The following is a 27,893-nucleotide window of genomic DNA, read 5'->3' on the forward strand; positions in this document are numbered from 1 at the left end:
TGTGCAATGGACCTCTTGTCTGTTAGCTCACTGCCCATTTTCCTACCAGGACTGGTGGGGGTTGAAAGCAGTCTTCTTCTCCTTGTAATTTTGCACGCATTCTTCAGTGTTGGGTGCAGCACAGTGGTCAGCACTGCTGCCTCACAGCGGCAGGGACCCAGTTCGGTTCCAGCCTCGGGCCACTGTCTGTGTGGAGTTTGCACCTTCTCCCCGTGTTTGCGTGGATTTCCTCCAGGTGCTCCGGTTTCCTCCCACAGTCCAAAGATGTGCAGGTTAGGTGAATTGGCCACGCTAAATTGCTCAAAATGTTCACGGATGTGTAGGTTAGGCACATTAGTCATGGGAAACGTAGAGTAATAGGGTAGGAGCAGGGGAATGGGTCTGGATGTGATACTCTTCGGAGGGTCGATGCGGACTTGTTGAGCTTAATGGCCTGTTTCTAGACCGTAGGGATTCTCTGATCCATGATCAGAGTTTGGCAAGTTTAATAGTATACTTCTTTGTGGTACTAACAGCACATTATACAGAGCAACAGTCAGAAGCAGACAAGCATGGAGACACACTTCAAGAATTTGGAAAGTTAGACTAACGTTTCCATCCTGGATAGTCCAGAGATGTGAGCTGCAACAGAGGCGGTGGAAAACATGTTGGAGTTGTTTACCAAGGGCTGCCAACCCCAAGGCTCTGGGCTGCAGTGGAAGCCTGGGCCTCTGTTTTGTATTTCCAAATTAATTTTGTCAGAACTGGCTAGATCCTTTTGTTGACTTGCCAAATCATATGTGCCCATCATGCCACCAAAATGGGAAAACACATTCTTTTAAACATTTTGACTACTTCGGCATAATCCTCAACTCTTTCATCCAAGAGGAGAATCAAACATGGTCTTCCAAATGGAAACAAAAATAAAGTATGATCTCAGACCCATTGTACAAGCAAACACTTAAAATATTGGTGAGGCTATCCTCATTCCAAAGTGGTTAAAAAAAAAACAGGCGTGTGTTATTTGGGGAGCAAACGTTCCTATTCCACAGCTTTCTCTTAAAACACTTTAATGCAACATTTTTCTTTTTGTTTAACCATTATACCAATAACCATTTGTGTAGCACTTTACACAAATCCAAAGCACTTCACCACTACTTAACAACAAAGTGCATTCATTGCTACACTGTACGAAATGTCACAATAAACAGGCACAGTCAGGTCACAGTGACCAGAAAGTCTGCTTTTGTAACTATAGGCACAACACTGGAATGGTTCCCCAATTCCTCTTTGAAGCAGTTGCACAGAAACGGTTTGCATCCATCTGAAGGGACCAGGGGATCATCTCAGTTGGAAGGTGGCTCCTCTGACAATGCAGCACTTCCTCACAGTTCATACCTTAATGAACTAAGAATCTAATGTGCACAGACATTAGTGAGAAAAGGAAGACTCAAGAACAGACATGACTTCATATTCACAACTGCTGTTATGTCAAAATCATCTCCATCCCCTGCTTCCTCCTTTCAGTGTCCTGGACAAATTCTTTTCCCCCAGCATCATCTCCAGCCCTCCACCAGCAACTGTCTGGATTGAATACAACTGCTTGTGACTTAGGTATCATACAGCATTCCAAGATGATCATGTATTCGGCCAGCACAAAGACTGCCTACTTTCACTGTCACAACATCATTCAACTCCACCCTACCTGAGCTCATATGCTGCTGAAACTACCATTTCTGTCTTTTTTTATCCTTAACCTGGATAGTTTCAACAACTCCTAGATTCCCATCTTCCATGCTGCATAAACCTCTGCACTAAATTTCCCTACTTGCGCCATATGCTTCTGATCCATTAATACTGTGCATCAACCAATATTGAAGGGCTGTTTGAGTAGGAACCAATTTTAAAATTCCCCACCCTTGCTTTCAAATTTTTCCAAGACTCATGACCACCAGATCCATAATCTTCAGAGATATCTACACTATTATGTTTGTACAATTTTAATTAAGCCATAATTGGCAGCTTTGCTTAACCTCTAGAATCCTCTTCCCCTACCCTCAATTCCTCTTCAGGTGCTCCTTCAAACCTACTTCTTTGACCAAGCTTTTGGTCATGAGTCATGGCATCTACTCGAGAGAGACTGTTAAATTATGTTCGATAAGCCTCCTGTAAACTGTTTTGGAGCATTAAAGGTGGTACAAAAATGCAAATGGGTTGCCTTGTGAAGACTTGTATGTGATTTCAAAACCCCAGAGTACTGCCGCATAGTGAGACAAGTAGATGTAGAAATTCTGCCTGAAGACCAAAAGAACATTGTTTATGGACATTAACTTGGTATATATCCAACAGAAACGGATTGATCCATTTATGGACCTAATTGAAAATCTGTATTCTTTGTTCTTCCCCCAACGCACTCTATTAAAAACACAATTTGCACAACCTGACCCTTTCTATAATTGACTGCTAATGACCACATTTATCATCTGCCAAAAAGAAATGGTGTGTTTAGATCAAGATTATGTTTGGCTCAGGATTCCAAATTAAAGTGAAGTACTAGGAATGCTGGACAACCTCAACAGGTCTAGTAGATCTGTGGAGAGAGGCAGTTAATTTTTGTTTAGTTCAATCTGTGTCTTCTTCAGAACGCACTTCAAAAACGAGTTATATCATCAGACTCGAAATGCTGGCTTTCTTTGCACAGATTCTACCAGAGTTTCTCCAGCACCTTCCACTTTATTTCAACATTCCAAATGTTGTAACAGAAAAGAACAACCAAATGTATAGGCCTTTATAATAAGTTTTGCAAAACCACCCTGGATTCAGAGCAAAAAAATAAGAAATGTTATTGTTCACAAAGCAATTGCTTTGCATAACATAAAACAACTATTGTTTCAAACACCGCTAGATCTTATAAGGTGCTTTTACACTCCAGCTCACCTGCTTGGCTTTCCAGACCTCCAAAACAGGCATACCAGCAATAATAGAATTGGGATCTTCCTGTGCTGCTGAATTTACAGTGTCGTTGGCACCAATAACCATAACCAAATCAGTTTCTAAGGATACAAAAAGAGCATGACGTCAGTCTGTTATTGTTAAAAGCAGCATAATAAACAAAATGTAAATCACTGTTATACAGTAATATTTTATTAATATTGAACCCTAAGCCCACTTGTTTTATAAAAAAAAAGTAGAGAACATCCTCATCAAGAATTATCTGTTTCTGCCATAATAAATATTAAATAGTGATTGCAGACTCACAAGTTGAGGCCGAATGAATCATAGTGAATGTACCTCATTTGGATTATGCAATCTCAACTGTTAATTTACCAACTGATTCACATACAGATAGGAACTTTCATAGGGCAATATTTATTTCAGACATTCTGCCTTTAAGAAATCTGTGCCCAAGAAGTCAAGTTGCTCAACTACATTCATGACACGGTACACAAAAACCTTTTTCTCAGAAGGCAAAAAGCAGCTTCCCTTATAATGAATGCAACATTTGATCAAGTCTAGGATCAGAGACCTTCCGCAAAACCCAGAGGGAAAATCAAACAGTCGCAGGTCAGACCTACCACAAAGACACATATCTGTGGCTGCTTTGCAAAATCCAGCCCAGGATTTGTTGAAATTTCTTCCAACTAAAGGAAAGATGAATGCCCTTGGATGGCCCCTGCTACAAAGATGATCCTCTCGTCAGCAGATGCACCTCCCATTCTGCCCACAGAGGCGGAATCAGACTGCTCTCAAAACTGGGCTGCAATCTGACCTTGCATTTTCTCCATTACAAGACTTCCCTACTTTCACCTCTAGCATTGGTTGTCTCTTCAGACCATGTTCTACAACTCTAGCTTGTATTACCTTCAGTTTCAACTATCCCCAATATTCCCCAGCTAACGTATTTTACTCCACCCTCCATTAAACTCAGCTCAATAAAATGTCTGCTGTCCATATCCACATTGTATGTACAAAGTTTACTTCCTTACAGAACTAGACGAGGAATATTGGGCCAAGTGCTAGAAAATAGGATGAAAATAATTAGGTGGCTGATGTTGATACACTGCGTCAAAGGGACTTATTCCAAAACTCTCCGACTATGTGCAGTCACACACGGCCATGCCATTCTCCAATTGAAAGGATAGGCAGTTCTAAGGTTTTCTGCTAATGTTGCTTCGGAGAATGATGCAGGTCGATTTCCTTTCTGATCCTCCCTTCCTCTCTTGTGCTTCCAAGGCAAGAATCCACCTCAGACTCAGCATTTCTCCACATATCCTTAGACAACATTGGGAACTCTGTGTGAGGCTGGATCAAGAGGAAAATCCAAGGGCTACCATTCATGGTTTGGTGTGTCAGTTGACATCAATATTATCTGATCAGTTTTTCTACATTCAAAAAAATTAGGAGGCAAACAATAATGCCAGTAAGTGTTGAACACATGTTTCTCCTTAAAATCCAAGTTTACTCGAGCTGGTCATTTTGTCAATGCCGCTGCCTCATTAATAAATAAATCCTTGCACTTACTTCCAAACAAAAGCAGTTTGCTACCTCCTTTCACTTATAGGTTACAAATATTCTAAGCATAAAGTTTATTTTAGCATTAACTCTTGGTTTACCAGCAAACTTCATAAATAATTCAGCAAACATGGTAATATGTAAGGTAAAACAGTATTTTGTTAGTTTTGCAACAACTTGCATTGTGATTGAATGCAAAATAAAGGCCACGAGTTGCATTACAAACTCAATAGAGACCAGTAATATTTTTGTACTTATTTTAGTAATCATCTGGATTTCCAGATTCTAAAAGAATTCTAAAAGAAAAAAGCCATAGGCTGCATGGCTTAAATCAAAAATATTTTACTATCCAATTAACTCAGTTACTTATGATGAACTGTTTGAATCACATATCCTTCTTTCCACAATACAGATCTTTTTCTTCTGCAGCCTGTATTGAATCGCTTTAACAGAGAATCACCACCCTATAATTAGCTTATATTAAACTTTTCCCTCTCTCATTTATTGTTCAGGCAACCAGAGATCATGTGATCATTCGCTGTGACTGGGTGAATTACCCAAAATCAAATCCTCATGTGATCATTCACTAGTAACTGGATGAATTCAAATCCTGGAAAAATCTAGCTCTAAAGGGATCTTCAGTCCATCACTAAATACAGGTTTCACCTGGAAAGGTGAAGTCATTCATTGGATGTGGGCATCACTGGCTAGGCCAGTATTTATGGGGCATCCTTGACTGTCCTGGAGAAGGTAATGGGGAGCTGCTTTCTTGAAACACCGCAGTCTAAGGCAGAAATAAACAACAGAAATTTGTTCACGAGGTTTATACTCTTTCCAGATCAGGTAGGCATGCATGGAGGGAGGAATGAGACAGCAGAGGATGTCAGTTTGAGGGAGCCAAGGGAACAGGGACTAGATAGGAGAAGGGTGGTGGAACAGAACGAGCAAGAGAACAGGTCAAATATTTATCAAATGCAAGATAGGAAACGCTTTTTCATTTTAGGAATAGGAACTCGCTATCCTCAATGTCTGCTTATCTAACAAGTTTCTTCCTGAAGTATCTTTGGCAGTTTCAATTACATAGGGAGGCAAAATCAACAAAAAAATTATATCAGAAGGTCCAACTTAGAAGAAAAATTTGTGTGCAGTATGGAGTCCATTAACATATTATAAACAACTGATAATGTGCTTATGGGTACAGCAGTATAGTCATGGTATATATTACTAGTCTAGAAGTTGAAAATGGTGCAATATATGTACAACGTACTTTAAGTGTTACAATTTTTGAATTTCTACTGTTGTTGTACATTTTCTGTGTGTATACATGACTGATAATGTGGCCCAGGTGCAAAAGCTTAATGGGAACTTACTGCAAATTAAAGGCAGCAAAATTATCCTCTGCTTCCATGACCTCTTGAATGAGTGGAGGGGAGGGGAGAATCTACTATTTATTTTTATTATGCTCTGCTTTATTTCTGCATTCATAGTTCTCAGACTTTCTGTTCCAAGTCTTCAATATACTGCTGCTCAACCAATATAAAAAAAGTTCAGCTTTAATTTCAAGTGTTTATATAAGTAATTTTCTGATAAACTATACATATTATCGCAAGCAAGTATGCGAACATTAATAAAACAAGGGATAATATTGAGAGGACATTGCATTGGTTTCTGGCAGCACCTCAGAATTATTGTTGTTTTTTTCTGTTCTCACCTGGGAAGTCCTGATTTATCTCATCCATTTCTAAAACAATGTCATAAGGTACACCCGCCTCAGCCAAAAGTACATTGAGTTGACCAGGCATTCGGCCTGCAACAGGATGTATTCCAAACCTGCAAGACAACATTAATGAAAATAACCTTTTTTTGTAGTAAGTACCATATCATATTTTGATTGCTTAAGTGACATTGTTTCTCAGTGAAGAAAAGTGGCATGTTCCATCGTGCGTTTGATTGATGCAGACTTCACAAAATGTGCCTTTCTTCTTGAATATTCGGTGCTGAATTTCTAACATCTATTCAACTGAACTATTACATAGGTTACCTGTAAACCATGAACTTCAGAATTAACAGCAATTTTGACATGGATACAAACCAGTGTGACAGATTGAGAAGTAATGTTTGACCAGAACAAAGCAGTTTTCAATTCTAGTTTGAAAACCCAGAAGAAGATTAAACAAGCTGAGTTTGCTTTGAAGAGTCTAAGTTTTGGATATCAAATTTCTGATTGAATCCATGAAGCATTCCATAATCTCTTTACTTAACGTTTAATGACATACTGGTTCATTGCAACAATTTCTGTTGTATTTGTCATGGTTTTAGTGTAAAAAGTTTTTGCTCAATCAAAAATAAAAATATAAACTTGAATCTATAAATTGCTGGTTTATATTAGACTCCTGGTCAACAGAAGGAAATATTTTCTATACTGAATAATTCTCCATTACAATCATTTAGTAGATTAATGTCAGTCAGTTACACCTCAACAGAGAACAAAATACAATTCATAAATTCTTTGGTATTTGTAGAACGAGAATGAAGTACAGACAGAAACAATAGTCAGGTCTTCATTAGAGAATTTAATAATGATGTGGGCACTATTTTATTCATGCAAGATTAAACCCGATTCCTGATGAAGGTCTTATGCCCGAAACGTTGATGCTGCCTGACCTTGTGCTTTTACAGCACCACACTCCCCAGCATTTGCAGTCCTCACTTTCTACTGTTTTATTCATGTCTGGGACATCCATAGGCAAGCTTATGCTTGAAACATGGTCTCACGTATGAAACAATTTAATCAGCTAACATACTAGGTTAAACAATAAGCCCAATAGCCCCAAAAGATTCACTAGTTTCTACATACCTAGCTCTATGGACATCTTTCAATGAAATAATGGTCTGACACATAATATGTCAAGTTATAAACTGCATTTACCAAGGCAAACCAATCAAATAGAAGGACAAGTAAACACAACAGATGTAAGCAGGATCTCCAAATAGATGCAATTAACTGATCATCCCATTCACCCCACATCACCAATTCTCCCTGAGCCTACTGCTGGACAATTGAGATGTTTAGTAGAATAACAGCACTAATGACTGGTAAAAATAAACCAGGGCAATGATTATACAGTAGATATGCATGTAGAATATTCAACAATATATAGAAATGTAAAGATCTACTGGCAAAGTACGTGCCTTGAATACTCCACTCTGATCTAATAGCATAGAATGGACACTGCTGTTACTCACAGTGTTCATGCCTCTCGAAGTCTAATATCTCTGTCAGCAAAGTCAGCTTACAGGCCTCCCAATATTGCATTGACATGGAGCTGCAAAGAGGCATTTATAGAACCCCTGCAGCCGGCTAGTTGCATATTAATGAGGACCTGCCGTCAAATGGACTAGGCCTCTTGCCACATATACCAGGAAGTTGGCCAGTGTGTTGTGGAGAATCCTCAGGTAGTAATTTTAAACAACTAATGACAGCCAAGTGTGATGGTGGTATAGATTAGAAACGGAGAGGGGAGAGGGAGGGGGGAAGAGGGAGAGGAGGAGAGAAAAAAACCAAGTCCTTACCTGACCTGCTTCCCTTGTTCGATGAGCATCTTCACCATGTCAGCTATTGGATATTGAGCTTTTGCAGCACACAAACCCCAACCTGTATTACAGAACACATATTTAACCCAAAATTAATACACAACATTTTTTTTTAGAAAAGGTGAGATGGCATTTTAGGGCGTGACAGCTTAAGATTCCTCAATGGCCATTTACCTTGTTAACACAGCATTAAAACAAGTGATTTTGGTGAAGATTAAATGTGTTTTTGTTTTGCTTGTATATATACTGGCCGACTAAGTAACTCCTCTGAGATTTTCTATTTATTTATTAAATCAGCAATGATGGCTGGTGCTCATCCCACAATAACCATTTCTGCAGAATCGGGTAGACTCTACCTGATTGAGAGCGGAAAAAAAAATCTAAAACACTGAAGTTTAATAATTAGTGTCATGTTTAGATTAGATTAGATTACCTACAGTATGGAAACAGGCCCTCTGAAGAGTAACCCACCCAGACTGATTTCCTCTACCCTGTATTTACCCCTGACTAATGGACCTAGAACTCTGAGCAATTTAGCATGACCAATTCGCCTAACCTGCAGATCTTTGGACTGTGGTGAGGAAACGGGAGCACCCAGAGGAAACCCACGCAGACACTGGGAGAATGCGCAAACTCCACACAAACAATCACCTGAGGCTGGAATCAAAGCCGGGTCCCTGGCACTGTGAGGCAGCAGTGCTAACCACTGAGCCACCGTGCCGCCCTGGTGATATTTAGGTGATATGCAGCCAAACTAGAAAAATGGTAATAATATTGTCAGGGCTCTGCAAAATATCTAAAATATCGTTTGATACAATCAATCATCCAGCAACGTTTGCAACAACCGCATGTTTTTAAAAAAATCTTGAAGAAACGGACAGGTTTAGTGACCCAGTATTTCCATAATCTCACTGTTTAATGCAGAAATAAGCTGGTAATGGGATGACAAGCAAATGAAGCAAAAGCAACGTCATTGGAAATGGGAATTTTATCAAGTGGAAATTCAACGGTGCACAGTGCAGAACGTTACACCGGGTTGAGTAGCTATTAATGTTTTAAAATTCTTGTGGCCATCACTCACATGCAGCATTAATTGCTCATCACATCTTTCCCTTGAATGGAATAGGTATTTAAGAATCAACCACATTGCTACTGGGACTGGAGTTACATGAAAGCTAGGCCAAGACAGAAGATTTCCTTCCCTAAAGTCCATCAGTGAAACAGATGAGTTTTTACAACAATCAATAGTGGTGACATGGTTGTCATAAAAATCTGAATTAGAAGTTATCTTTTATTGGATTCAAATTTCACCATATGCACCATGATGGAATGCTAATCCATGTCCGCAGAACAATAATTCAGTAACATAAACACTACACCTTCTCCTTTCACTTTCTACATGTAAACTTTAAAATATGCAGAGTAGCAAACACGTGGACGAATTTCTGGCATCTCTCTCTACATTTTGTATCTTCTGGTAAATCATCTGACTGAACGAACAGTTTTTCCAAAGTTCCATTATTAAAACTCTTCACAATTTTAGCATTTAATCAAAAAAATACTTTGTTATTGTCTTACCACTGAACCAAAGGGATTCTGATGGTGATGCAATTGCACAGATGCTGATAAATGAGGGGTTCATATGATGTTGATTACATTACTAATTTTCACAATTATCTTCACTTTCCTCCATAAACACAATTTATTACTAATTATGGCTTATCTCTAGAGAAATGGTAACCTTCAATTGCAGAATGTTTGGCCTGAAGTAGAGTTGAAAGAAAAACAGTCTACATAATTCAGTTTTTCTTTTTTGGTTGTTAGTACAAAAGTGTTGCTGGAAAAGAAAGGCAACTGAAGCTTTTCATCTTGCACACAACATGGAAACTCTTGCAATTTTGTCCTGAGAACAAGACAAAAATCTTTCATGGCATCTTTTGCCTATGAATACTCAAGTTTTTCCGTTTATTTTTGTAAAAAGAAAACAAATATTAATAATAAATGCGTATATTGTAAATTACTACTAAAATATGACAAATGTTTAAAAATAATCAGATTGCAATATCTATCTTTGCTGCTTGAAACCCTCCTTTTCATTATAAGTGAACGATTTCAGATACCCATACCTGGAGTAATGATGATCGAGTTGGCCTCCTTGATCATTTCAATAGCCTGATCCACATTTACTTCAGTGTGAGTTCCAACAATTTCCATGGGTTTGCCTGTGCCTGTAGATGATGTTCCATATCCTCCCAAGATTACATTGGGTAATGAGCGATTCATCGCCTTGAATGTAAAGCACCAAATATTTAATGTATAGCAAGATATTTAGGTGTTGTTTAATTCCAGCAGATTGTTTCTTGTGGGCAATGACTATCTGACTAGATTTACTTTTGTGCATTGCTTTTCTATTTAGTTACAGTTTGTAACTGCCTGGATCATGGTATAAAGCTACTGAGGATACTTAAAAAGGCTGAAACAGTAGAGCACATATACATATAATACAAACTTCAGGAACCATGCACACAATGAGTTTTCTTTTTTTTTGCAAATTATGGAAATAGGCCTCACATTCAGAACAATTTGTTGAAGGGATCATAGATGAATATTTGTTGTTGCACTGGTGCTGAACATGAAAAGCCTAATCATTTATTCTCATTTAAGAACGTAACAGAGCAGTTTGCTAAGTTTAATTAATTGGCAACACAAACCAACTACTGAAAGTCACAATAATGTGACAGAGATGGAGCTAGTATCTATAAATGCTCCTGTATGTCAGCAACTAACATTTCACAACGGTTTACGTGTGTGATTCTGAGACCCTTCCGAAACAATCCATTATCACTTGTCTCTATAAACAAACTAGTCAGATCCATTTTGTACAAATGAGGAGTGTGCAAGGTATTTGTGGGAACGAGTTATTATATGTAGCTCTAAGGAAAAAAAATGTTAGATTTTAATTTATTTATGTTTCTTCTTGTTTCAATATGGAAATCTGTTGCAGCCCATATAAAATCACTCCAGCTCTTCAGAGCGTAAATCCACAATGATTAGATTTGGGAGACAATGATAAATAACTAGCACTTTTAAATCTCTGTTATGCACAATCAACTAATAAGCTATTCTGATGATAAAATTGGTTGTAAATAGGGAAGAAGTTAAAAAAAATTCCAATTATCCTGGTCACAGCTATTATACATACCTCTGGAGCAGGTTGGATTCGAATCCAGGTCTCCGAACTCAGGAGTAGGGATACTACCACTGTGCCACAAGAACCCTCCCATTCAATTTCTGACTCGATAACCATTCACTCTGCCTCAGGCATCCCTGCCAGCCCGCACTAGCTAATAACAGGCAGCAGCATTCTATGGTTTACTTTTAAAAAGAAAATGTCTTACCACACACATGATGTAAGAGAGGATAGCGCCGGAAGATCCTATCAGAGCACCAACAATCGTCATCAAATTGTTATCCAATAGAAAACCTTCTGCACATAAGGCCCAACCAGAATAACTGTTTAACACAGTGATCACAACAGGCATGTCAGCTCCACCAATGGCAGCTGTGAGAGTTACCCCCTGGACACAAAGTAGGTACAAGAGTGTTATAATGCAGTCACATTACTCATTACTCAACTTATTGATCATAATGATCAGAAAATACTTACATCAAATATTGTTAAATACCTCTACAGCAGTGCCACAACAGTCCATAAACGTACGTGATAATATAAAATATTATCAATGAATATTATCAAAAAAAATCTGTATTTTAAACAATTAGTTGTCAAGTTGCAATTTCAAAAACTACAATTAGATTCTATTGTCTTAACTATTTAATCAAACAACTGAGCTGGCAATGTATTTCATATTTTCACAGTTCACAAGAGATACAGCCAAATAAAGGCCAGTTAGAATACCTTTGTTTATCCATCCTGAAAGACATTAAATGACAGTTGGTTCCTGAATGTCTGTAAAAGAATTTTTTCATCTGCACGATGCTGTCTAGAAATCCACTCTAAGCTTTGAATTCTTTTGCACTTTGTAAAGAAACCCTGATAGTTTCCCCCCCCCCAGATGAATTTATGCCTCTTATTCCACTTAGTTTTAAGCATCGCTTTATTTTAGGGCCAAAGAGTCATTTTAAATTCCTCCAATTTTCATTTGGTCACTTAACAGCTTCCTGACTTTTCGGTGAACCTGGTTGCCTTATAATGAAGTCCTGACAATAGTGTGTTCTCCCATTTATTGACTAACTTCCACTGACCTACACACTTGATCGGGATACAATTGATTGTTGCTTCAGATTACATGATCTGTAAATTGTGGCATTTACTGACAAAGTTATCAGAACTTTTTATTTCCTTATTTTTCTAACTTTTTTCTCTAAGAATTTGTACTCAAGAACCTCTATCTAGGTACCTTTGTACCTAAGGGGGTACCATGAGTGGCAACTTGTAAACTTTTCACTGTACACATGCAAGTACATATAACACCGAAGTTAGTTCAATTCACTTTACTGTTTCGAATTTCTTTTTGCCCCAGTATCAAATTTTCTTAAATTTTTAACCCAATAAACCCAGGGAGAATGAGAAAGCATGAAAACCATTCCTAACCAATTTTACTTCCAAGAATACAATGGATTACTCTTACATGTATTGGATGACATTACATACTAGTCATTTTGTGTAAAATCAACGACACTATTTTTTTTAAAATTTAACAAATATCAATTCTTTCAACAAATACCTACAACAGATTTAAGGTTTTCATACCATGATTGTTGACAAAGCAGAGACACTTAACAGACAGGTCATGCCTGTGGTATAACTGGGATCCAGCATAAATGGTACCAGTCCACCGACTGAGGCTGCTAACAATCCAGCATTTAGGTAGTGCCGCCCGGGTAGCATAAGTGGAGCGGAGTTTAGTAGGCCTGTGTAACAAAGAAGTTTAACTAGTAACTGCCAAGTTGCTTTAAAAAAATTCTGTTGCTAAAGTGACTTTTAGTTGATCAGTTTTAAAGCAGTTTGTAAGAATTCAAGATCATTAAAAAAAAGTAAATTTAATTGCAAACTGAAAGTAAAAAGCAATAAGTAACACAATGACAAAACCAAGTAGAGAAAGTAATCTTCAGGTTGCAGATAGAAGTTGTGAGACTATCACCCTGTCTCTTTCTCTCTCTCATACACTCTCACACTCATTCTTTTGAAAGTTAAGCAGCATCTCGGCAGATGTGAAATGTGGCAGCTCCATCAATGAAGCATAACTTACAAAAATATCAATGCTTTAAATAAAAAAAAAAGACACTTGTGTTCAAGCACTTTTGCTGATACTCTCAGTGCATTCATCAGTTCGTAGGTTAGGTGGGCTTGGATCGGCGCAACATCGAGGGCCAAAGGGCCTGTACTGCGCTGTATTCTTCTATGTTCTCAGTTCAGTACATGTACCTCCAAAATGCAAAGCCTTTCAGTAGCTTAAGTAGCAGGCATTAACGGAGTTTAAACTTTCATTTGTATTTTGCCTGAAAATAAAAATAGTTTATATTTGGAACTAAACCGGTTCTCATTGTTAATAATATTTAATTATGATTCAGAATATAAATATGCAATAGGTCAACAAGAATATATAGATATTTAGAGTTACTTAATTAAAGTATTAAAAAAAAATCACACTGCGTTCATGAAAGAACCACAAAGGTTGAACCTAAAGTTTTAACAATGAGGTAGTTTAATACAATCACGTTTTACTATATAGAAAACGTTACCTTGCAATTTCCCATAAGCCACTAGTGAACCGCTAAATGTCACGCCACCGATATAGGTGCCCAAATAAGCCACAGTCTTAATAAGATTTGCAGCAGGATTTGCATCAAGGTGTGGGAACTCGATCATATATTCAGCAACGCAGGTGAGAACTGCTGCCAAACCAACCAAACTGTGAAAGGCAGCAACCAGCTGAGGCAGATCCGAAATCTCAATGCGTTTGGCAATGGTGAGACCTAACAGATAAGAACAGCATTTATATATAAGACAAAATATTAAATTCAAAAGCTAGCAAGGATGCAGATTTGGCTCTTCTACCCACTTCAAAAATAGAGAGACAACAAGATCCAATTATTTGCCTTGAAGCAAATGGCGTCATTCATCTTTGCAGTGTATTCAGCTTACATTTACACCCATCTCGATTGGCCTTAAATGACATTACGGGCTGACATTTACACCAGACGTCTGTTTGCACCCAAAGTCAGACTGAAAGTCAGACTGAGCTCAATTGTCAGCAGCAGGATGGACTCATTGGCCTCAAGGACCTCTGATGCTGGCAGCCCAATTAGAAAGCAGGAAGCTGTAGAGCCCGGGTAGTCCCACTGGAAGGGGAGGGCACTGAGGCAGGTCAGAAGCCTTAAAAAGTGCCTCAGTACAAAGGCAACATGGGACAGGTATACTGAAACTAAAATGCAGAGGATCGAGGGCAGTTGTTCCCATGGGATGGAGGGGAAAATCCCTCGGGGGGGGGTACTCTTTTCTTTTTCCCCCAGGCTTTTGACCCCTCATCAGTTCTTGGTTCAGTACTGTACCTCCCAAATGCAAACTTTTTTGCAGCTTAAGTCGCAGACAGTAATAGAGTTGTCACAGAGAGTCGACCTCCTTGAAACCATTATCAACTTAGCTGGATACCTGTTGCTCCATCAGCAAATGCCCATGTCCAGTCAAATCTTCTCTAACTGGGTCAGTAATGATCAGAATTGGCTGCCCACCTCCATGAAGCATGTAGCTAATCATAACTCTTCTCTCCAACCTGCCATTGAAATGTTTCCTCATTAGCAGGACAGCAATAGGAATCTGTACCCTGCACCTTTACAGCCCTATCCACCCATAGGTCAGCAGAATTCAGCCTCTGACTCCATTCCATTCCATTCCATTCCCAATAAGGCCTGAGTGGGAAAGAAACTGCACTTCCCCAGAAGCCTTGCTCCCGTCCCCATCAACCTACTGCCCTTGAACAGCTTCATCTATTATGGAGCAGCTTCCACAGCTACACCATTCACATTGAGCTTTACCGGTCCAGCAGCTCCCTGACCAGCACCACTGTTGGGTGCAGGATACTCTCTTTTACAGTTTGTCCCCATCGTAACCCTAGAATACTGTAGCAGCATCCTTTAACAAAATACTAGATGGAGAGAGCTATGCAGGGATTACTTTGTTTGGTTTTCCACCTGTCCTGGTGGGAAGCATTTCAGTGCCAGAGAAGTGTTTCTCTGTGACTGTGTCTAATAGCTTAATGCAGAACATTGGGTCTACTAATACAGCACAGTGGCTCAGTGGTTAATACTGCTACCTTACAGTGCTAGGGACCTAGGTTTGATTCCAGCCTTGGAAGACTGTTTGTGTGGAGTTTACAGATCCTCCCAGTGTCTGTGCGGGTTTCCTCTGGATGCTCCAGTTTCCTCTCATGCCAATGATGTGCAGGTTAGGCGAACTGACCATGGTAAATGATCTGTAGTGTCCAGGCTGGGTCGGTTAGACATGGAAATTACAAGTTTACATGGATAGGGTCATGCTCTTTGGAAGGCTGGTGTGGACTTGATGGGACGAATGGCCTGCTTCCACACTATCGGGATTCTCTGATTCTAATACATGGTTCATTACCCCAAGGTATATCAGCACGCTATCTCCTATTTGAAACTGTTCATTAAACCCTCTATGGTTTCCAGCTTTGAATACTTGACCTCATGACAGAATGCAGCTTCATTACCAATTTCCTGCTACCTTTCTTATTTGGCTCACGCATTTCTCAACTCCTTGAGTAACCGTTGTAAATGACTTCCACCCTGACTACCCACACATTCCAGTTTACGTTTTGTAGAAATGGGAGGAGCGCAAGAAAGCTGGAAGCAAAAGGCATGAGACAGTCAGAAAGAGTAAATGAAGTGAGGTGACAAAAAAAAATTAAACCCAGTCAAACAAATGATAATTAAAGAGAGAACAGAATGGAAAACAAAAAAAAAGGTCCAAATTGCATTTGGTCAATCTACAACCAGTTGATATTCTGAGTAGACTCTCTCTTGGGTTGTTGCACCCTAAGCTTTTGAAATCCTGCCTGTGGAATCTGTTGAAATGGAAAAACTCAATAATGGGACTCACATGTGAGTGGTATTGAATTCTAATACTGGTGACCTTGTGTTAACCTGTTCTTAAGTAACTGCTTGGATTGTGCTAGTGCTTCTGCCAGCTGCACTGAATTTTGCTCTGTATGACTGGACGTTTGGGAGCTGTCGGGAAATAAATTGTTACCCTGCGCAAAAACGCCAACTTACATTTCACAACATCGATATACAACATGACATTTCAAATGTGGTACTTTCCAAAACGCCAGAGGCTCGGGTATTGGGTTTCTAATAGATGCAAGCACACACTATTTCTGTCATCATCATTTCAGTTGCATAAACTGTCTGGATACTGAACTTCTACAGACTATTGCATTCCTTTGAAAACTGTTACAGCTAGTCAACAACAATAAGAGGGAGAGTCTCCAAACAACGATGTTTTCTCAAATGAAGTCGATGAAGCAAAGTTTTGTAAAGAATTATCCTGGCTTTCAAAAGCAGCCTGCTTACTCAATTGTTCTTAAGATAATAAGTGTAGCACAATGGAAAGAATTCAGGAATTCGTGCATTAGAAAAATATTTTGTTTTTCTAACAAAATATTTCTATTTACGGTACACTCACTAAAGGAAGGAACCATGTTAGTGACAAAAGTAATCCTTTCTGTTCACACTTACTTTCAAGCATCTAGTCTCACTTCCAAATAGCCTTAATCAGTTTGACATGATTAAATAATAGGGCAGATGTTTAAAGTTCATATCAATAATTCATAATGAAACAAAAAAACTTATTTTATCATTGAACAATTCTGAAGTAAACGATGGTTGCGTTTTAATATTTGGACTGTACAGTCCACAAATTACTGCCTCAACATTTTCATACATTATGTGATCAGCTGAAGGATGTTAGTCTTGGAAAGTAGCATTTTACATTTAAGGCACCTATTTTTCAGCATCAAGCACACCTGGGGAAGGTTAAACACCATTAAGTACAGAACAGAGCTTCGTCCACTACATATTAAAAGATGTATTGTGTCTGCTGAAATGTTTTGGCAAAATTCAGAATATTGCCGCTGGTTTTTATTTCAACTTCACAGCACACTACAGAGTATGGACCGTGGGTAACTATAAAATACACAATCTTGTTATCAAAGCTCAGTTGATTCCACATCTCAACTCTAGTGATCTGTCCTTTTATAATTCTTTAAGAAACCCAACACAAAGGCTTACACCCAGTACATTGTGGAAAGCCCAATAACCAAGCTCTACTTTGGTCATCAGAACAGATGGAGTGCTGGATCCAGTTCACAAAGCTGATGCATAATCCCAATATTTAAACATGAAAGAACAAAACAAAACTGCACTAATAAAGCACCTTATCATGTCTCTCATAAATGTCTCAACATATCGCGCACACAATAAGTTTCTTTGAAGTGCAGCAACAATTACGTCAACATATCATAAAATGAAAAGGAAATTAATAGCCAGTTTGTCTGTTTTTGGTGGTGATGGTGAAGGAGGAATGTTGGACAGCCTTTCCTGGAATAATTCCATGGGACTGTCAATGTTCACTCCAATGCTTACATGAATATCCACCTGACACCGTATTTATATAATCCTCATCTTGTGGACACATTTGCCTTTTAAACAAAGAGCTGCTTGATTTGCTATCATTTTATGTTCCACAGTAAACCATTATGCAGTATTTTCTTTGCATTATTTATAGAATCCATTACAGGCGGACCATTTGATAGGCGAGAGGGAAGCGGTTCCTCATGCTCCAAGTGTTGAAGCTCTGTTGCACCGTTATTTATTCTTCCTCGTTCATTTAAAATCATAAGGCAAAAGTTAAAATTCATGAGATGATAAAAGGAAATGGAGTGAAAACTTGAGGAGATAAATCCAACATAGAAGCCAAATTATTCAACATTGCATGGGTCCCATGTATTGAAAACTTACCCACTATATGAGAGACATGGCAATAGTAGTATTCCAGCAAGCACTAAATTTTCTATAACTTTATAACTTTGAATCCTGTTTGGCTACTCTTCAAATTTTATACCACTCACTTTTCATGTAGCATTTTGGTCACGACACACTCAAATTTAGCTCTTCCTATCTGATTCCTCATTGTGCTTACAATGTACAGTAGATGCTCGAGCTTGCAGCCACTCAGCCTTTGTCAATTTGTTAAGGAACTTTCTGAAATAGTTCACTCATAATCAATCCATTACTTGTGTCAATTAATCCTCCAACATTTGTATCATCACAATGCTGTTATGCTGAATGTGTAAAATGTTAAATAATTTTCCCATCTGTACTGGATTTTTTTTTTAAAACATTGTACAAGTAAAATAGTGTGCATTGATTTACTGTGGAACACTCAGTACAGGGGAAATTTAGTTAAGATTTGGAATGGTTTTCTGACCAACAGCACCCTCTACTGATGGTTTCTCAAAAAAAAGATCAAACACCAATAACATTGTTCTTTCCTTGTGCCACTCACTTATAATAGATACAATCAAAAATCAGTTTGCAATATCTTCTAACCACTTTTGTTACCATAATACAAATAAACCAATTTTCCAAAAAGCCCCTCAAATCTCCAGTTACCTCTAACATGCAAATCATCTTGCCTGACCTTCACATTTATATGCTATCAAGAACCAGTTCCCTATTTACAGCATACAACTTTATCTCTCTGCCTCTTCCATTGATTCCAAGACTGTTGCAAGATTACCCTATTTCCAAATCTAAGTAGCAAAACCGGCAGGGTCAAAATTTCTTCCAGCGTTATGCTTAAAAATTCGCTGCCATTTCTTTAGTGCCTGTCAATATCTACACAAAGAATGGCATAGGATCCTCTCCAAAAAACAAAGACAAAGACATTCATGGAATGTGGGCATAGCTGAACAGACTGACATTTACTGTCCCTCTCTAACTGCCCAGTTCAGGGTTAACCACATAGCTGTGGGTATGGAGTCACATCTAGGGCAGGCAAGGCAAGGATGGTATATTGCCTTCTCTGCACAACATTAGTAATCCAGATGGGTCTTTATGACCATTGACAGTTTCTTTTTTACGTTCTAGATTCTTATTCAATTTAAATTTCACCATCTGCCATTTTAGGGCATATTAGCTTGGGATTCTGGATTACTATCCGAGGGACATCATTAATATGCCATTGTCTCCTAGTACTCTGGAAAACTGTACCAGAACTCTTTAGCAGTCTTTGCTATGTATTTTGTGAAGTTTTATTTTGCATTAGTTAGAACATACACTACAGTTGGAACATTTATTGGGTAGATTAGAGATGACTGGCTCCTCATGCTCCAATTTTAGTTTGAGAATTTTGTAAGCATAACCCAGCTTCTCAGCACCCTAACCAGACCCAATTTCAGTGATTACCTACACGAATCCAACATTGCATCAACCCACCTCCCTTCCAACCTCAATGTACATTCATTCACTGCGTGGAATTAATCCCTCTTCCTGAGAGAGACTTGGCAGTGTGGGGGCAACTATTCAGTGGAAGAATATTGATTGGGAATTTCATCACCTTCCTACCTTTTCACCAATTAACTCCAGAATAGGAAGGTTCATGGAGCAGGCCCTGTTATCGATTGAGGCCTTCAGAAGCACAATTAGTAGCTGGTATTCAACCAGCAATGGACAAGGAATGTATCAGTGCACTTTGCTGGGTTACTTGTGAACTGTGGTAGTCTGTAGGAATGCACATACATGTGGCGGAAGTGCCTGCGCTCCCGCTAGTGCCAAGTATGTCAATGATGCTTAATACAGTGCAAGTCTGCTTAGCGCGATCCCTGGGGCCCTTGTGGCGCAGTGGTAGCGTCCTGACTCTTGGTCCGAGTGGCCTGGGTTTAATTCCCATCTACTCCAGAGGTGTGTAATAACATCTGATCACGTTGTTTAGAATAATAGGTTAAATTAAAAAAGGAAAAAAAAAGCACCACCCCCTGCCCTTGCTAGAGAGTTCTCCTTCCCTACAAACCCTGGACTCAGTCTCTCAGGTGAGTGCATGACCAGTAACAGCCATTGAGGTAAAAACAATGACTGCAGATGCTGAAAATCAAATAGTGGATTAGTGGTGCTGGAAGAGCACAGCAGTTCAGGCAGCATCCAACGAGCAGCGAAATCAACGTTTCGGGCAAAAGCCCTTCATCAGGAATAAATGAAGGGCTTTTGCCCGAAACATTGATTTCGCTGCTCGTTGGATGCTGCCTGAACTGCTGTGCTCTTCCAGCACCACTAATCCAGTAACAGCCATTGTTCTCTGGTGCTGCTATTGAAAAAAAAAACCTCTGATTGGCCAGCGGCTCTCAGGGTGGGGTTTCAGCCCCTAGGAAAGGCCCATCACTGGGCCAAATTGTCCTGAAAGGAAGTGATGTAGGTTCTTGCCAACTCTGCAGCTGACAGGCATGACCAACCCCAACCCCAACTCCCATCTCCATTAAATACCCCACAAATGACTCTTAATCCACTCACTCCCATGTTTCAAAAGCTTAACATTTTTACTTTGCCTCTCCCACCTGTTCAGTGTCTAGTGCTCACATAAGGCTGCTGAGAGATTCAATTTGTACTTCAACAATTGAATGTCTGAAAGCACTTAACTGCCAGTGAAGGTTTTACAGTGTAGTCACTGTTGTCATGTTGACAATGCAGCAGCTAATCTGAAGTCAGCAAATTCCCACCAGGAGAACATCTGCAGGACTCCACCTTCCTCAGGCCTTCAGACCCACCCACAACAAGTGCAAACTCCAACCCCAGGCTTCAGTAAAGTCTCATCTGAAGATGGCAGCTTTGACATTCTAGTACTCCCTCAGTACTGTCCTGGAGTATCACTGTTTTGTGTATTCATGGCCCAAGTGGGGCTTGAATCCAAAATCTTGCAATTCAGAGGCAAGTGCACTGCCAACTGAGCATAAGTGCAGAACAAACCCCGCCCCCCTGGACAACTGAACACTTATATTGAGATTACCAATAGGAAATTATCAAGGCAGATTTATAGCTTATATAGTACTAACAGTCAATGGACCCATATTTGCTTTCTTTGTATCCCTCACTTTGCTTAATCCATTTAATCAACTGATGAAGTTTACTAGGTTTCACTCTGTTCCCCAAAAGCACATTAAGCTAAGCAAAGCCCCACCTTGCAACCCAGATGATTCATTCCAGGCTGGATTTTTTTCTGTAGTGCCGCATGTATACAGTTCCAACTTCTAAAGATCCCTCCTACTTCACATAGCATTTAACTATAAATCAGTGCAAACAAGTCCCATTAACTATTGATCCTGATCTTAAACAAATAATCAGTTTGCTTTAAGGAAGTAGGTCAGCCAGCTGCTTTGCAAGGAACATGTTGAAACCGAACTTCAACAGTGGATGCCCAACTTATTCAGTTTACAGAAAATTTCATTTGCAGACTGTCCTGGAATTAAGCAGTTGTAAATTTTTTTCCCTTTTATAACCGTATGCTTTGTCTGCTATAAAACTGACAGATCCCTTTTACGAAACTCTGTTCCCCAACAAATCAAAACTATCTGGAGAATAGAGAAGCAAGCTGTAGGGTAGGCAGTTACAGAAAGAGCCGTTCTGAGATTGAAGAGCCCCTGTTCCATTTTAATTCAAATTCAGTATTGAAGATATTTCAAGTTAACCTGCTCTGGATACACTGGCTGACATGTTACATTAATTAGACTTGCTTGCTTACCTATAGTTCCACCCATCGCCATGGCTGAAGACATCTGACCCAGGAGTTCTGGTGTCGGCTTAATTGCACCGAGGGTGGCTGCCAAACCACCAGCTACACCGATCATACCCAGTGCATTTCCCAATCTTGCTGTTTTCTGTGCAGAAAGTCCAGCCAATGCGCCAACACAGCACAGCCCTGAACCAAGGTACATCATCTATAAGAGCAACATATTTATTACTTTGTAATGAAACTTTTTAAGATGTTAGCAATATTGTCTACAATTTAGTATCCATTGAAATAGTAAACAGCGTATTTCAGGTGGTAAACTTGGTATGTTAACAAATAGGTTAAGCTTTTCCCAACTATTAAGTACACCAAAAATATCCTGCTTCCAATTAAATTCAGTAATAGCCCATACTATATAAGTATTCAGCATTACACGTAGCCTTTCCTAATAGCTATTATTTAAATGCATTTTTTTCTATGCATATTGTGGGCAAGTTAAGTAATTATAATAGGAAGATAAAACAATAGGCCCCTATTAAAGTTGTTCAAATGCTTCAAAATTGGTTCAGTTGTCTGATGGCCTGGTATATAGCAGCACTCCTGCTGTTTAAACTCCAGTATTATTTACTGCTGCCTGGAGATGACTTCAGCTTGGTTTTCCTTTAATGCCACAGAACAGGGAAGACTTATGAGTTAACTCCATGGGCTTCCAAGTGTTTGCAACAAAAAAAATTACTTCTGCCATCTTAGATTTTAGAAGGTCACTGGTGTGAGAAAAAGCCAGAGTCATTAAATAACATCAGTTAACCTCAGGATGTATGGACTTTCCTTAAACAGGTCAGAAATGTTAGCACGGATATAAAAGAGGTCACTTTCACCAGATTCAGAGATCAGATCGGATACACTTTTGTTTCTTTGTTAAAATGAAGCCCAGGGTAATTTCCAATTAACAAAAAAAGGTACATGAGCGTATAGCACCTCGGTGGCTAAAAAGAAAGTGCACGAGTTTCAAAGAGGTACAAGTAAAGCATTGCCAAGCTGGATGACAGTATTAGCCTGGCAGGCAAATGGGGTTTCAGACATTTTAAACGTTTAGTATTTACAAGTTTTCAGGAAAAAACTGTGACAACTAACCATTAAGGAGGTAACTTGAATTTTGGATCCATCTTTTAGCTGTATCATTACATATAAAGTTATTGTTAGCAATCAGAAACTAGTGTCAAGTCTCTTTCAGTATTAAATTCATGACTTGTCTCTTCTTTCATGGAGTGGAAAGGATGAATAAAGCAGTGCATCATATTAGACAATTAACAACGTGACAATACTATTGCTTGAAGAGGTGTATTCTGTCCTGTTTTTTTTAAAATGAAGAGAAGTTGAGACAGAGATGCCATGTAGTCTGCTTCAGGCTGGTAACATAAGTAACTTGTGAGGCCTTGGGGAATTATTTTTAAGTTGGAACAATAGAAGCAGCCTGAATGGGTGGGGTCAAGCTCCCACAGCACCAGGATATTGGTTTACCTTTCTGCAGTTGCTGGGGTCTTGAAGCTAACGTGGAAGCTCTTATTCCTCTGTTACAGCTAAAAGCTGAAGTTCTCTTCCTGCTACTAGAATTGCATGTGAGACAATCTGTTTTACTGAATTTGCCTTTGTGAAGGGTGCGTTTATGGAATGCTACTATATTGGAACAGTTGGTGTTAAGCAGTTAAATAATTTATTATTCTGTTACACTTTCCAATGGAGTTGTTATTCCAATTCTTCCTTCATTTGTTTGCATTTTAACCACAGTGTAAAAATAAAACATGTTTTGCTTCAAGCCTGATAGTTTGACCAATCAAATTGCATCTGGAAAGCAAAACCTTACAATTACCTTTAAAAGCACAAAAATGTTGGAGTCTAGGCTATTGTCTTAACATACTTTGAGGGGGTTTGGTCTGGTCCATAACAACAATTTCATCATGACATGACAGGGTGTTAAATGGAGCCAAAAGCTTCCTCGGCAGTGAACTGCTTAATGATTCATGGGAAATTCCTTCACATCCCCAATAAAATAAACTTGTTCTGAAAATGTGTCAATTACTGTTTTAAAACCAAGTAATTGTTTTTTTTCACGTATTAAAAGTGCAGGGAATAAAATAAATGCTAATTTTTTTTTTTATCATTGTGTCACAATTTAAATTTAAAATAATCCTTTGTTTTTGAAATGCTACATAGAAGAGTACAGCACAGAAACAGGCGCTTTGGTCCTCCATGTCTGTGCTGACCATGATGCCATACTAGCTAACTAGTGGGCAAGATAAAAACAACGTCAAATTCTAAATAAAGTTGCAGCTTGTAATCCCAAAGAAGGGAGATACAAAATCATTAGACACAATAGCTCAAGCATGTTTTAAGCTTTTCACATGTAAAAGGAACTGGAATTACAAGTAAAACAGAAGGTAAATAGACTCGACCTGCTCTATGTTATATCCACTGGCCAAAGAGGCACCATAGCCACCAAGAAATGCTACTCCTGGTAACATGTAGAGATAGTTGTATTCAGGTGGATCTGTGGGGCGCTTAAACATATCCAACATCCTCTGGGTAATAAGGAAACCACCTGAAATAAAATACACATTTCCAAATATTGTTTATTTCACTGTAAACAAGCATATTAAATTGATGTGGCAAGGAGTAACATCAATCGCACTTTACCACTGAAAGCAAGCATTTCCACCCAGAAGCCAATTTAAAACAAGCAACTCTTGAAACATAAAAGGGAATGAAATGACTGGTTCAATGTTTGTGACAGTAAGAGTTACTGTTTTTCTAATCCATCCAATGTCGGAATGGAGGCACTATCCTTTAAGAAGAGACCTCTAAAACTGTTTGGTGAAAAGGGCATCACAGCTTTTTGGACACAGTGGGAGCTAGATCACCCTACTGCTGGGTTATAGGAATATCCTGGGCCCCTCACTTGAAAAATTAAAAAAGGTAATTTAACAAAAAATGAACCCTAGAATCACTTCAAACATAAATATAGGAGGCAAGTCAGAACTATAGCATTCTGTTCGCTCAGTCCTACTAAGAAACATCAATTCTCTGGAGAAAGGAAGATTCTGGTCAGGTTAAAGGGAGCTCAGGTTCAAATAATTTACAAAAGGACACAAATACAATCTTTGCTCTTAACAATTAAAAGCAGTTATGGAGCAATTTCATTACCAACTCTTTCCATCCTTGAGCATTAGCTGTGCCTGTGCAATCTGAACGAATTAAAATATTCTGTAGAGGGAAAGCAAACTCAAGATGGATTGAATGATGGTGGAACTGTTGAATCAGCACCTCACACACACTCACTTGTCCAACTAATACTGGCATCCTATCTCTGAAATACAACCCACCTGCTATATTAACTGATGAAATAAATGCAGCTAGGAGGGCAAGTGTTTGAGGAACGGATGATGGTAAGTAACTTCCTCCCATCAGGACTAGACCACCTACAGCTGTAAGGCCTGAAGAATACAAAAATAAAACACGAGTGAACCACACAGTGAAGGAAAAAATAGCTTTCAGAAATCTGCTTGCTGCTCTTTTTGTTTATTGCAATAATTTCCAAGGTCACAGGATGTTTTGATGACATCTTTACATAAGTACAGCATAGCAATATGAAGTGTTAAAATTCCACGAGTAAAATATATGTTTGCTTAAGCTAACATTCCAACACAGTATTATAGTTTGTCGGTCAAGGCGCATAATTTGTATGCCTGTTTATAATGGGACCCTGTGAAACAGAGCATACGGTGTCTCCTGATCAAGGCCTGTTGGAAGCCAGAGGCCCACAGTTTTCACAGTCAGAAAAGCAACTGGATGGAGTTGAGTTTGTGGAAGTGCCAACCCAATGGAATCTCACTAGACCAACAATTTTTGTTTTTGTTTTCAACATGATCAGGTCTCGGTCGGTCAGATGAGTACAAAGTTCACCAAACATCAGGCATCTGCTATTGATTTTATTTCATGAAAAGAATGTCTATAAACTGACAACACAGGAAAAGGCCAGTCTGACATTTCACTGATAAAAAAACCTGAGGTAAACCTACAGGCTTTGCAGTCAAAAGCTTTATAACTGGCTTAGAATGTCAGTGGAGCGCGAACTAAATTAGAGTCTGGTGAAAGTAGTACCTACAAATAACAAATTACTCGTTTCAAGAAAACCTTTCAGGAAAATGCTTATTTGAACATATTTGGAATTTTTTTTAAAAAAAGATGGGACAGAACAGTCATGAATATACCCAGACTAGAGAATAGTTTCTTCTACTTCAGAGATTATAACTTTATATTAGAACTTTACAAAACGCTTACCAGAAATGGCATTTGTCACTGACATTAGTGGCGAATGTAGAGCTGGAGTGACACCCCACACAGTGTGATAGCCCACAAGGCCAGCTAGGCCGAAGGTTGTAACCATCTGTGTGAAAGCAGGATTTGGGGAGCTTATTCCTAACCCAAGAACTGCAGCCAAACCTAAAAGGTGCAACATGAGTTCAGTGTTACTTCAGTAATAAATCTTGATAATGAAACATTTCATTAAATTATTGTTAGATTGAAGCACACGCTTCTTTCTCTCTCACACAACTACGGTAATGACAACGAGCCGAACATTCAAGATGGAGTGTGGTGGATCAGGAAACTGGTTTATTATTCAGACAGAAAACCACTTCTGGTAGGAAGCAGATTAAAGGTAAGATTGAGCCCTTAGTTAACATGGAGGACGGTTTCCTGTTCAATTAATGGAGGTGAATCGGTTCTCAGAACTGCAGGACCAGGGGTGTTCTGGCTATAGAAGCAATTGGCTGCAGTACTGGGTAAATACACCAGAGGGCAATTCAACAAGGACACAAACAGAAAAAGTTAAAAATCACACAACATTAGGTTATTGTCCAACAGGTTTAATTGGAAGCACCTGATGAAGGAGCTTTTAACTTTGTACATCCCCCAGTCCAACACCGGCATCTCCAAATCATGACAAACAGAAAAGGCAGCCACCAATTGGTGAGGGGACAGGTTTTCCCTTATTAAGAGGGTCTACCTATGTATTGCTACCCAAGTCTGAGAGCTTATCTGGAACACTCCAGTCATGTGCCAGGCAGTTAATCTCCATCCTGTCACATCAAGAAATTGACTGACCTCACCTTTCATATTCTCACTGAACCTAACTTGCCTTTCTGCCTTAGAGGGACTTGGTTTCCCTACTGTCAGACAGGACGGTGCTGGGATCGACACCCCGATGATGATTCTCTCCTCAATGTCCCACCCCACTTCCCTCCTGCCTTCAGGTGGAGTCCTGAAAATTTAACCCTACAGGCAATTATCTCCAACCAAAGTGCTGTGACAGGATCAATTCATCATCAATACAACGAATTATTTTGATCCAATTAATGAAATTAGGAATCAGATAGGAATTTGATTTTCACTAGATGGATGATCGATTAAAAAGACGAGTGCATCAGCCGCTGATTGCAAAAGATTTTGCCCAAGGCTAGAGGTGTCTGAAACTCCTGATCCTCTTCCGCTTTTACAGGCAAAGTAAGACTTGGCCTGCTTTGTGGGCAGTCACATAGGAACGCCACACAGAGCAGAAACCTGCAGGGAGGGCTGCTCAGATCACTGGCCACTCTTCCATTTCCTATTCATGGTTGTATAGCCTTGGGAGCAGGAACTGAAACCACACAAGTATCAATAGCACAAAAACACTGATCCAGCTGCCCTGAAGCCTCTTTCTGTTTGATTGTCCTCTCCCTAGGTTAGAGCTTACTGGCATTTTTTTTTTTAAAAAAGGGGTTTTCCAATATTTACCTATTACTTACTTATCTGTGCTACCTAACTGTGTGATCTGCCTGTATTGCTCGCAAGACAAAAGCTTTTCACTGTGCCCTGGTACACGTTGACAATAAATTCAATTCAATTCAATTGATTTTTGTCCATTTGGGAGCAATTCTGCACCACCGTT

General features: G+C 39.1%; 1 protein-coding gene across 2 annotated transcripts in view; it reads right to left on the reverse strand.

The window, feature by feature from the left end:
* LOC140468933 (NAD(P) transhydrogenase, mitochondrial-like) overlaps positions 1 to 27,893 on the reverse strand; it is a 64,875-nt gene that overhangs the window by 3,912 nt on the left and 33,070 nt on the right. For both annotated transcript variants that reach the window (XM_072565054.1, XM_072565055.1), the window contains exons 11-21: positions 26,246 to 26,407; positions 25,288 to 25,398; positions 24,361 to 24,506; positions 21,920 to 22,115; positions 13,852 to 14,085; positions 12,860 to 13,020; positions 11,484 to 11,663; positions 10,212 to 10,371; positions 8,065 to 8,146; positions 6,203 to 6,321; positions 2,917 to 3,032 (exon numbers count right to left, since the gene is read on the reverse strand). In XM_072565054.1, coding sequence (XP_072421155.1) covers positions 2,917 to 3,032; positions 6,203 to 6,321; positions 8,065 to 8,146; positions 10,212 to 10,371; positions 11,484 to 11,663; positions 12,860 to 13,020; positions 13,852 to 14,085; positions 21,920 to 22,115; positions 24,361 to 24,506; positions 25,288 to 25,398; positions 26,246 to 26,407 — 1,667 coding nt within the window. The remainder of the gene's footprint in view (positions 1 to 2,916; positions 3,033 to 6,202; positions 6,322 to 8,064; positions 8,147 to 10,211; positions 10,372 to 11,483; positions 11,664 to 12,859; positions 13,021 to 13,851; positions 14,086 to 21,919; positions 22,116 to 24,360; positions 24,507 to 25,287; positions 25,399 to 26,245; positions 26,408 to 27,893) is intronic.

Source organism: Chiloscyllium punctatum, chromosome 48 (assembly GCF_047496795.1).
Source record: "Chiloscyllium punctatum isolate Juve2018m chromosome 48, sChiPun1.3, whole genome shotgun sequence".
NCBI classification, from domain to species: Eukaryota; Metazoa; Chordata; class Chondrichthyes; order Orectolobiformes; family Hemiscylliidae; genus Chiloscyllium; species Chiloscyllium punctatum.